The 11,945-nt window shown below is 37.6% G+C and overlaps 2 protein-coding genes and 1 non-coding gene across 3 annotated transcripts; 1 reads left to right on the top strand and 2 right to left on the bottom strand.

Moving 5' to 3' along the window:
- Positions 1-5,114: 5,114 nt before the first annotated feature.
- Positions 5,115-7,810, bottom strand: LOC112763610 (uncharacterized). The gene is made up of 4 exons (XM_025809238.1): positions 7,549-7,810; positions 7,222-7,461; positions 6,030-7,025; positions 5,115-5,938 (listed from the first exon to the last, which is right to left on the bottom strand). The coding sequence occupies exons 1-4, from the start codon at positions 7,808-7,810 to the stop codon at positions 5,115-5,117; spliced, it is 2,322 nt and encodes a 773-aa protein (XP_025665023.1).
- Positions 7,811-9,080: 1,270 nt separating this feature from the next.
- TRNAP-UGG (transfer RNA proline (anticodon UGG)) lies at positions 9,081-9,152 on the top strand. Its single transcript has one exon. It is a non-coding gene; the product is annotated as a tRNA-Pro (tRNA).
- Positions 9,153-9,435: 283 nt separating this feature from the next.
- LOC112766033 (F-box protein SKIP23) lies at positions 9,436-11,079 on the bottom strand. The gene has a single exon (XM_025811884.3). The coding sequence runs from the start codon at positions 10,779-10,781 to the stop codon at positions 9,603-9,605; it is 1,179 nt and encodes a 392-aa protein (XP_025667669.1). The 5' UTR covers positions 10,782-11,079; the 3' UTR covers positions 9,436-9,602.
- Between the last annotated feature and the right edge of the window lie 866 nt (positions 11,080-11,945).

The raw sequence follows: 11,945 nt of genomic DNA, 5'->3' as shown, positions 1-11,945 counted from the left end.
TTTTGAACTTCTCGACATTCAAAACCTGGAGGGCTTTGATGCTGATGCTCTCTCACATTGGGATCGGGAGTAATCTCAGTCTCATGTCCATCATCCTCATTTTGTTATTCCTTGAAAGGAGTGTTCAGTGTTATATGGTGAACAGTGTAATGTACTTTAACTTCTCGATCAACCATGGTGCCAACTTCTTAGGATCCCTACAGATGGCACCAAATGTCTGTACCAGTTGCAAAGTTTACGAATTGATGAGTCGTTGAAATCCTAACTTGAGTTGAAACTAGGCCGGGAGGGCAACTTACAAAAACACTCTGATACTTAACTTAATAGTATTCTTAGGTGATAGTGTGAAAAAGTGTTACCTGCTAAATTTTCTTTTTTTTTTTTCTTTATTACACTTTTCTGATGTAACCAAGGTTCTGAAAATCGATTCGAACCGGCCAGACAAACCGGTCAAACTGTAAACCACTAATAAATACGGTTCAGACAGAAGCCAAAACCGAAAGATTGAGAAACCGAATTTGGACCATCAAACCGATCGAGAACCGGTCAGTCAAACCGAACCGTGACTCGGTCGGTTTTTGAAATTTTCCCAAAAACGGCAGCATTTTCCTTTTCCAACCCTAACTTTCCCAACCATTACCCCTCTAGGCCTCTACTCTCCAGTTTCAGAATGGGCAGAAGCAGAACGCGAAGCAGCACTCCCCTCTTCTCCAGTTGTCCTTTGTCTCACCATCATCGAAGCCACCGGCGTAACTTCCGTCCAGCCACCGCCGTTTGAATCACTCACGCTCCCTTCCCCCAACACCCCCTCCTTTGTGAATGTCACCTAGAATCTTCAAAGTTCAAAAATCAAAACCCAAACCAAAACTCTAGGTTCTTTAACGACGCGGCCGCTGTTCGTGGTTATCGGCCCCTCCGCGGCTTCCTCCTTCCCCTGTCCCGAACCAGATCCTCTCTTCTAGCTCGGCATGTCGTCCATCCTCCCATGGTTTCTCTGTCCGAGGCTCGAGCCGTTGTGTCGCAATCATCTTGTCACTCGCCATCATCTTTTCGTCGTCCTGCTCTCCGTCGAAGGTTAGTGGCACTGCTTTTCACTTTTTCCTTTTATGCTCTGTTAAGTCTGTTCTGAATATAATTAGTGATTTTTTGAATGTGAAATCAATCAAAGAAATTGATTTTGTGTTGTTGTCAAAATTATTGCTAAAAATGAATTTATTAATCTGCTGCTGCTGTTTTTTATATTTTGAGTATGCTGTTTTTTAATTTTTGGTGATAGATTTATTGATTTCAGAGTTTAAGGTGATTATTTTTGTGGATAGATTTATTGATTTCCATCCCTCGTTTGTGCTCCCTTTCCCTCATATGTTCGAGTTTGTGCTCCATCTCTCTTAGCTATGAAAGGTGAATTCTTGCTGGTACTGGTTTCTTCTATATTACATTTTTTTTCTTGCTGCCATTTAAAGTTTAATTTAAAATTTGTTTTATTTTGTGATTTAGAATTTAAACCCTTGTTTATTATGTTGTTGTTTTTCTTTTGTTTCTCATCTAGTTCTACTAGTTTTTCCACTGCTATTTTTGAAATTTTCATTGTTGTTACTGATGCTGTGAAAACTCTTGTTTCTGATGTTGTGTTATTATTTTTTTTTTACCTACAAAATTTGAATTTATGTTTTTTATTTTAACACTGAAAATGATAAAAGTTCAACTGGTGTTTGATCCTGTGAAAACTAGAAACTCTTGTTGTTGATGTTGTCTTATTAAGATTCTGTCATTGTAGCACTCATGCACATGGTGTTTGATCAAATGCCTAAAAGAAATTAAAAAAATCTCTCAATGAATGTAATGAATTATTTGACTTTAGTATTTGTATTTTCCTTTTGAATTTCTAGGTTCTTATGGATAAATGGGTATCATAAGTATGTAAAAAAAAAAACAGTAGTACTGGAAAAAATTGATTATTAGGGTATCAATTAATTTGTATTTGTATTGGTTGTGGTAGTGTTATGATTCTGAAAAATGTATGAATTAAGTTAAATAGTTGTATAATTTGAATAATATTTTAAAGTTTATATTATATCATAGTATGTTTATTTATATTTTAATTATTATTTTATTATAAAATGATTATTTCGATTGAATTACGGTTAAATCGGTTAAACCAACGAACTAATAAACCAATAACTAGAGCGATTCGATGACCAGTTCAGTTTTCAGAATCTTGGATGTAACTATCTATAAACATTTTCTACTTTTAATGTACCTTTTCAATGCCATGATTTGAGAACGTTACGAATTACTGAGTTCATAATAATATATCCGTTAAGCTTGATTGAGCTAGTAACGTAGTGAACTCTTTAATTGGTATTATGGAGCGATTATTCTTATCCAAAACAACAGGAAAAATCAATGAATATGGTTTCGGAAGTGCATTGTAAACCAAGATGGAGAGGGCATCAATTTTCTTTCTTAAATATCATTATCCTTTTCTTTATACTTGTTGAGTCATCGTACGCAGAGTTTTTTAATTTTAATATGGAAGTAACGATTGTGTATAACAGGCTTATGGGGGAATTGGGTGTATCACCGAGTTGTGATGGCGGCATAACTAAAATCGGACGGACCGATTTAGGACTCCAAAATCGGACGGACCGATTTCTAGTAATCGGAGGGAAGCAAATCCCTGGGACCGATTTGCTGCACCATGCCAGGTGGCGTGCATGCAAGCCATTCCTCCGTCGGTTTGGTTGAAAAGAAGCAAGTTAATATCCCAACTTCATAACTTCAGCTTTCCCTTTCACCCTCATCTCTTCTTCTCTCTCTTTGTTCTCCATCACTCTCATCTCTTTTCCTTTGTGTTTCCCAACCCCACCACCATTGTTGGACCACTAGAAACACCAGAAAAATTTGAAAAAATGCCCAAAAGAAGAAAAATCAAAGATGTAAATCAACCAGAGCTTCATATTGTTAATTATTTTGGACATTCTAATTATGTAAGTTTCTATTTTTAATATTTTAATTTAATAATTAAATAATAATAGTGATAAAATTTTACTGTTTTTAATAATAATATATATTATTATAGCACTAAGTAGAGATTAATAATATATATATATATATATATATATATATATATATATGTATATGGTTACTGTTAATGATATATATGTATGATATGGTTATGATTACTGTTAGATATTAGACATAGAAATTAAACTTGAGTTAATTAGTTAGTTAGTGTTTATCCCTTTAAAGCTTTCACAATAGATAATAAATGTTAGGTTTTTTATTTGATTTGAATTTATTGAATAATATGTTGAAATGAAATGAAGATCTGTATATAAATTTAAAATTTAAAATTTAATTTCTTTTATTATTATTATTATTATTATTATTATTATTATTATTATTATTATTATCCGTGGAGTAACAGTAACGAAAAATTTTATTATTATTATTATTATTATTATTATTATTATTATTATTATTATTATTATTATTATTATTATTATCCGTGGAGGTTAATGAAAAATTTTATTATTATTATTATTATTATTATTATTATTATTATTATCGGTTTATTATTGTTATTATTATTATTATTATTATCCGTGAATAAATGTAATTAATTATTAGCATGATTATTATTATTATTATTAACGATATTACTATTATTATTATCGATATTGTCCATAGGTAATGTTAATTATTATTATTATTATTATTATTATTATTATTATTATTATTATTAACTGAGTATAATTTAGACAAATAATTAGGCATATTTATTAATTTGTATGTTTACAAATGTATGTATGTTTGATAGGCAGATTATATTATTGTAAGTAGGGACATGTAAGAGAAATTATATTATTGTTAATATACTTATTATGCTGGAATTCATAAAGGAACTGTGATTTTGTAAGGTTCACGCTTGTTGGTATGTGATCATTTGAAGCTGCCTGATCCGTATAACCAAATTGTTGAGGCTCATTTACGGGAGACGGGTTTCTATTATGTTTCTCAAATTGGGGTAATTCAGTGTCAATCAGCAATGATTAATGCTCTGATTGAGAGATGGCGTCCTGAGACGCACACATTTCATTTTCCAGTTGGTGAGTGTGCGGTGACATTGGAGGATGTGGCAATAATTTTCGGTCTCCCGACAAATGGTCTTCCGGTTACAGGACCAACCATGAGTTCTTTTGAGGCGATGGAAGCTGAGTGCTTGCACCATTTTGGAGTTGCGCCGACGATAAAAGAATGTAGAGGAAGTTTTATAAAGTTGACTTGGTTTAGGCGTTTGAAAGAACGCATAGTGTTGACTGATGATTTTCACATTCAGATGTATGTAAAGTGTCACATAATGTTGTTGTTTGGTACTATTTTGTTTGGAGATAAGTTTGGTGCAGCGGTGCACTGGAAATTTCTGCCGTTGCTCCGTAACTTCTCGGGGATCATACAGTTTAGTTGGGGTTCGGCATGCCTTGCGCACCTGTATAGATCATTGTGTAGGGCAACTCGCGTCGACTGCAAGGAGATGGACGGTCCTTTGACACTATTTAATGTTGACTGTGTATAAAATTAGGGACATTGTATTACTTAGTTTAGTTAGTTTGCTGTTAGTATTTGGTATTGCTGTTTTTGGATTGGTTCTATTACTTACATTGTTGTTACTTTGATTGATGTTACAACTATTATAGATATTTTTATTTTTTTTATATATTTAACGAACTATTATTTTAATTTTCAATAATTTGTTAATTAATCTATATTTATTATACTATTATAGAAATAAAATTAAAAATTAAATACATATTTTCAAAAATATATTAATAATAATTAAATATCAATTCTTATATATAATTTATGGTGTAAAATGAGATAATAAATTACTATGTGATGTTACTATGTGAATCCATATTTGTATACTATATGATGTTACTATGTGAATCCATATTTAAAAGGATAAAAAAATATGAAACTGCGAATGTCAAACTGGTTTAAATTTAATACATCTAGCAATAAATATAACAATAGTCACTTCCTTACGATATATCAAACTGCGAATGTCAGGCAGCAACGTAAATTAAAATGAAAATTAACAATAGTCACTTCTACTCTCCGGGTGCCCCCGCACTTGGACCACCTCGCTGACGACATCTACTCCGGCTGTGGCCCTCGGCACCGCATTGCTTGCATCTCCTTGGACCACGCAACATGCGGGTGTCCATCTCATTCAAGAAGCGGGTCATCTTAGGCCGACCTTTGGCCACCCGTCTGAGGAACGGATTGCCAACGAATCGTGGACCACGATACGCAGGCCACGTTGTAGGATTTTCCAGTGGTCTAAACCTCGCCCTGTATACTCTTCGAACTGAATCCATCTTGTATACGTCATGAACATATACTTGCCAATCCAACCGCTGATTTGCACAACAAGCTAGAACATGTCGACACGGAATTCGGTCAACCTGGAATTCACCATAGTCGCACCGCTGTTGGCGTAGGTCAACTGCATACTCAACCCCATTAGGCATCTCACGAACTTCGAAGACTTCATGTTCTCTGTCAAAACAGCTCACCTGTATGTTTCCCGATGCTCGCTGGTTTGCATGCAGCTTCGAGGTGACCATCTCAAAGAACACATGTCCAGCATTAATTCGAGCCTCAGCCTCGGCTCTTTTCCTAGTGAACAACTCATTTAGTCTGTAAAATGTAGCCTTAACAAGCGTAGTGACCGGGAGATTGCGTGCACCCTTCAGCACGGAGTTGATGCACTCCACAAGATTGGTGGTCATATGTCCCCATCTGTATCCACCATCGAATGCCAAAGCATACTGCTCACGTGGGATGCGGTCAAGCCAGTTGGTGTAAGCCTCACCCCGTTCTTTTAATCGTTCATAGCGCATCTGGTACTCCCGTATCGTCCTCGAATACCCTACGATAAAAAACCATCATCAATGAATCACGTTCTATCGAGCCAAATTTACTTAGTAAACAGTGGAAATCAACCGCGTAATTAAACTTACCGATATTGACGATGAGCTTCTGCAGGTACGGTGCCTTGAACTTTCTCAAGAAATTCGACTCAATATGCCGGATACAGAACATATGGAAAGCTTTGGGAGGAGACCAAGCCCCATTACTCCGATCAATAGCTGACCTGATAGAATCGTGTCGATCAGAGATAAGTCTGACACCATCACGTGTGACCACATGTTGACGAAGGTTACTTAGAAAAAAGTACCATGCATCAGAGGTCTCCCCCTCCACTATGGCAAATGCAATAGGCACGATGTTGTTATTACCATCTTGTGAGACTGCAACCAACAAACAACCCTTGTATTTACCATACAAATGAGTTCCGTCCACCTGCACTACTGGCTTGCAATGTCTGAAGGCCCTAATACAAGGGTAATAACTCCAGAAGACTCTATGTAGTACACGGATATCAGGAACCAAGTCATCCCCCTGGTACGCATCCATTGTTTCAAAGTGAACCACTGCTGACGGCTCCTTGTGACACATGGCCTCAAACCATATGGGTAAAGCTTTATACGATGCCTCCCAACCTCCGAAAATTGACTCAACCACCTTCTGCTTTGCTAACCAAGCTTTCCTATAGCTGATGGTGTAGTTAAACTTCGACTGGACTTCCGCAATGACTGATTTCACCTTCAAAGATGGGTCAACCTCTACCAACGGCTTAATTGCTTCTGCAACTGTCTTGGAGTCCAGTTTCAAATGGTCTTGAGAAATTGTCGACCGGGTACAAGTGTGACTACCATTGTACCTCCTTATCTCCCAGTAGTACTTCTTCTGCATTTTCGTAACCCTGATCAGCCAATCACAACCTTTGCCATAATGTGTACATTTAGCATAGAATGTCGTCGGTTCCGACATATCATAAACCCGATAGTCTACCCCTCTACGGATGGTATAGTCTTTCATTGCCTTGATTACTTCCTCCCTTGAACTGAATTCCATCCCCACCGTAAATTCACCGTCTACCACAACAGGAAGCTCTGCCACAATCACACCGTAGGAAATATATATTCATAAATAATCATTACATACATACATACATATATATATATATATATCTTAACAAATAAAATTCTCCTAAATTCTCCTATAATAGTCTTTACATTCCCTATTCTATCTACATAGAGAACTAGTAATTAATATATTAATCAAATGGTATGGTAACAAACGGCATACCTGCATTCATATATTGGGGAAACTCAGCTGCATTCATCGCTTCCAAATCCAACGACCGCATGAAAGAAGGCTCCTGAAACGGATGCGAGTTTGCTAGTGCATTAGCAACCTCCGCCACATCTGGGTTCATGGGGCCGTCAGCTCCATCTTCGTTTTCACTTGGACCAACGATCTCATAGTTACTTTCAAAGTCCTCATCGCTACCACTATCATAATCTTCGACTTCAATATTTCGGTCCACTTCAGATTGCTCGAACTCAATATACAACTCGATGCACGATATTCACCGGCGATTCTCAATATACATTGAAAATATTTCCTGCATACTCGCTTCATCTGTCACGTATTTCGTCTGAAAATGGACGAATCCACCAAACACAGGTAAAGGATACCTGTACAAAATACACGATATTCTTCCTGATCTTTCTGAATGTATCTTCTCACAAATCACACCTTTCAATTCATCTAATGACAATGTAAACGGAATAACAACATCTACTGGATTTTGACATACAAATTGAACTCCCTCATATGTTTCTAACAAAATCTGTCCACCACAATAAATTTTTAATATAACTCTATCATCCATAATATCAAACTACTTTAAACAGTCTCACTCTCAATAAAATCTAATATACAAAAATAAAGAAAAATAAAAGAAGAGGAAGAACATCACCGGGTTGCAGACACTCACGGACTGAAGAAGAAGAAGAATTGGGGTTCTGGGTACAATCTTCGTTTATGTACGCATGAGTCGCTTAATCGGACGGACCGACCGGTTCATTCACAAATTTTCACGCACTAGAAATCGCTGCCACCGATTTCTCAGTAGCTGATTTACCTTGCAGCAAATCGGTGGGTCCGATTTAGTCTCCTAAGGATCAAAATTTTTTTCTGACCCACAAATCCCTGGGACCGATTTGTGGTTTTTTGCTGACCCACAAATCCCTGGGACCGATTTGAGGTCTCCTGGATTCGAGTAGCAACAAATCGGTTCGTCCGATTTTATGAATCATATACAAACCAACCCAAAATCGGTCAGTCCGATTAGACTCCCTTTTCCTCAGAAATAAATCGGACGGTCCGATTTCATCCCCCACCTAACTTCAGCTTTCCGCCGTCACAGCCTTGTATAACACCCACAACCTCCATAACGCTGCGCTACTCACATTCCGTTATCATATCAAAAAAAACAGCCTCGTACGCACCCTCATTATTTCGAATAATGTTTATTGGTTCAGAAATTATTTCACGTACCGAGTTTGAGGTATTAATTCAAAAAATTCGAAGTTATTTGGATTCTCTCCCTCTCCCTCTCCCTCTCCCTCTCCCTCTTTCCTTTTGGACTTTCGTAGTGATATTTGGACATCTTTTTATATTATTTTTCTGTAAAGTTAGCCTTAATTCAAAATAATTATATTGACCATTAAAATTTTCAAATGTATAATAAATCAATAATAATAGATAACTTTAGTAATTTAATTTGATTATTCAAATATAATCCGATAATGATAATAGATTCAAACAAAGTTTAAGATTATAAACATTTTGTTCTTATTATATAACTCAAGCCAGATTAACTTAGTCAAACAAACCCTACGACAAGTAATTTTGAACACAAAAAGAAAAAAATCCAACACAATATTTTCATTTTCTTTATGCTATTGTAGCCTTAAGTAATATATTGTGCAACTTTTCAAGTTTGTGTACTAGTTCTTCTTTTCTTTTTTTGGTTTACAGTTTTCTTACTAGTTACTCCTTTTGTTATATACATGGACTAGAAAGCGAAGTTTCAAGGTTGATCCAGCTGAGGTTAGAGAAAACACATTTTCATAAAAATGGAATCCATTTATTAACGTGGGCATTTGGTCTAGTGGTATGATTCTCGCTTTGGGTGCGAGAGGTCCCGAGTTCGATTCTCGGAATGCCCCTCTTTGGATTACTGAGACCTTCTTGTGTCTTATAGTTAACCTTAACCAAATAGACTGCCAGAGGGATGATGGCATATATATTCTATATTCACGGCAGAAAGATTAGCGGTGCTCCCCCAATTCCACACGGAAATAATCAAAGAATAAACATCTCTTTATGCTTTCGTCAATTGATAATACTTCCCACTGCTTAACAACAAAATGCCTTCAATCATCTACTAGGACAAAACAGTATCTTATATTGCAATCTAATACAGTATTAAATAGCCAAGTAGATCATACATTTGAAGAAGCAAATAGGTCCATAATGTTCATATTCATGAATATACTGTACTATACACGATAAATCACAATTCACTGGGCCAAGGCATATATGTGGCTTCTTAACCCAGGTAACAAACATCAATCATGAACTTACAACACACGTTTAGCTTCCAAATCGTAAAATAATTAAGAGGGATTAGGTGAAACCCAAATTGGGAGAGGCCAACCCAACCTAGAATATGAATTTCGGGGATAGCATGGCAAAGGCTCAATACCTTGGTCCCATAATCTGAAGATCCCCAAATCATGCTTCCCACAAGCATCATCATAATTAAAATCCGAATAATCATCAGTGAAATATATGCAATCCCCCAAACACCCAACAGAAGCAGCAACTAACGAAAGCGAAGAGTTCCCTCCAATAAACAGAGCGCGATCGCCCAAACTTTCAACCTTTTGCCATTTAAACGCACACCAATTCATCTCAAAGATTTCAAACCCCACGGTTCTATACACCAAATTGGACTCACCGCCTGCATCATCGAACTCCTGTTCCAGAATCCGCGACACCAACATCATGTCCTCGCCGGAAAAAACCGCGTAGTGAATATCGCCGGAGAATCTCGCCGACGCCACGGTCTGAATGATCGATACACGAGGAGGAAAACAATCATCATCAACACAACACACCGCAACCGTTCCTTCTTTGCTCACCGCATAGAACGAGTTTGAGCCATCGTGATGAACCGCGTCTTCCCAGCAGTGAAGTTCTTCGCTAACGAAAATCCAAGAATCATCGCCGCTTCTACAGAACGCCAGGTTCCGTTCACCGACAATCGCAAACGCCGAGAATTCGCTGTTCCCTGAAGGGCTCGAGGATAAGACGATCTTTCTGACGAAGGAGTTGCACATCTGCCTTAGATTGAAGGAGTCAACGCCGCCATGGTGGTTCCGAACGAGGTATTCTCGACCGACGTTGGAGTAATTGAAACCGATGACGCTGGGGAAAGCGTTGAGTGGAGGGAGAGAGCGCGTGGCGCGCGTGAGAGGGTTGAGGAGGCTGACGCTGGGGGACTCTTCGTTGAGAGAGACGAGCCAGCCGTGGGAGGAGCCGCAGTTTCGGGTTCGGATGGAAGCTTCTGGAAGGTTGAGGAGGTGAGTCTTGTATGTGGAGAGGTGGAAGAAGGCTCGCCGTGAGAGCATGAGCCATGGGAGCTGAGGACGGAGGTGGAGAGGTGATTGTGGGAGAAACGAGTGCCAGCACCGGCATGCGGCCCTGAATCGGAGGTAGTCGCCATAGGTTGGTAAGTTTCCGGCGATAATTTCGATAATCTCCGGTGGTAGGTCACTCCAGTCCATGCCCATTATTTATTAGTATTCTGTTCCTCCAAACTCGGAACTGAAAAGCCTTTTTTTTTTTTTCATCTGTTTCTCTGCAAATGTTAGTACTTGGGACCTTGTCAATTTGTCATTGCTTGCTGCTCTTCTTCTTCGCCTCTTTTGGTTTTTGTTTACTGCTACTAATTTGGGCTTTTTATTTTGAGAATGCCTGAATCTCAACGGGCTTAGTATTGTAGTCCAATATGGGCTTGCCTGAAACGATTTATGTGGATGTGGATTGACAAAACTTAAATACAAAATTAAATGAAACGTAGTACACCAAAATAAATAAATAAATAAAGAATAATTACTCAATTCGGTCTCCAAAAATTTTAAAAGCGGATATTTTAGTCCTTAAAAAAAATTAATACACAGATCAATCTTCATCGTTTTATTCCATCAGACATTTCAGTCCCCAGTCTATTTTTCGGCGTGACTCGTCAACAGCAATTGCTAACTTGGCACGTTAACTCACACATGTGGCCGTTAAGTGTCCACGTGTGTGAGGAGGACAAAACAATTCCTAGACTTGTTAATTAAAATGTTGTCGTATCCAAAATACTCCTCTTTTCTTGTTCTTCATCATTGAAGGTCTCATGAACCCTAGTTCTTCATCTGCAAGAATCGACACATCCATGTTCAGTTTCGATGATGCCAAATAGAGGAAGTTCGTCTTATTTGAATTGCCGCGGAGGGAGATACAGTTGCTCCAATGGTAGTGGTCTTGTACACGGTGATGTGAGGAGCTTGAGAAACGTTGAAATCACGAAGGAACAACACCCAAAATGCTTATGTCATTTGTATGCAATAATCTCCATTTTAAGAACTCATGAAAATTCGAACATGTTGTTTTTTTGGATGCCCACTATATATGATAAACATTTGTTGGCATTGTAGTTAGTTAAAATAAAAAAAAATTGCGTTGAATAATCTGTTTGTGAAATGGGCAGGAGAAACTCTATTAGGAAAAACAATTTCTATCTCGAGGTTTTCAGTGATAGTGTCAGGAGGCCCTAGAAATCTTTCTCTCGGAAGATTATCTTCCAGGCTGTTAGTCCAGTCACTCAAATTCTCATCTGACGCTGAACCAGTTGACACCTTTGTGTTTGACCTCCTATGCATATGGGTTTCTGAATTCAGCTATTCCAT

The sequence above is a fragment of the Arachis hypogaea genome, chromosome 17 (assembly GCF_003086295.3).
Source record: "Arachis hypogaea cultivar Tifrunner chromosome 17, arahy.Tifrunner.gnm2.J5K5, whole genome shotgun sequence".
Classification (NCBI taxonomy): domain Eukaryota; kingdom Viridiplantae; phylum Streptophyta; class Magnoliopsida; order Fabales; family Fabaceae; genus Arachis; species Arachis hypogaea.
The sequence above is the reverse complement of the archived record's forward strand: the minus strand, read 5'-3'. Positions and strand labels throughout refer to the sequence as shown.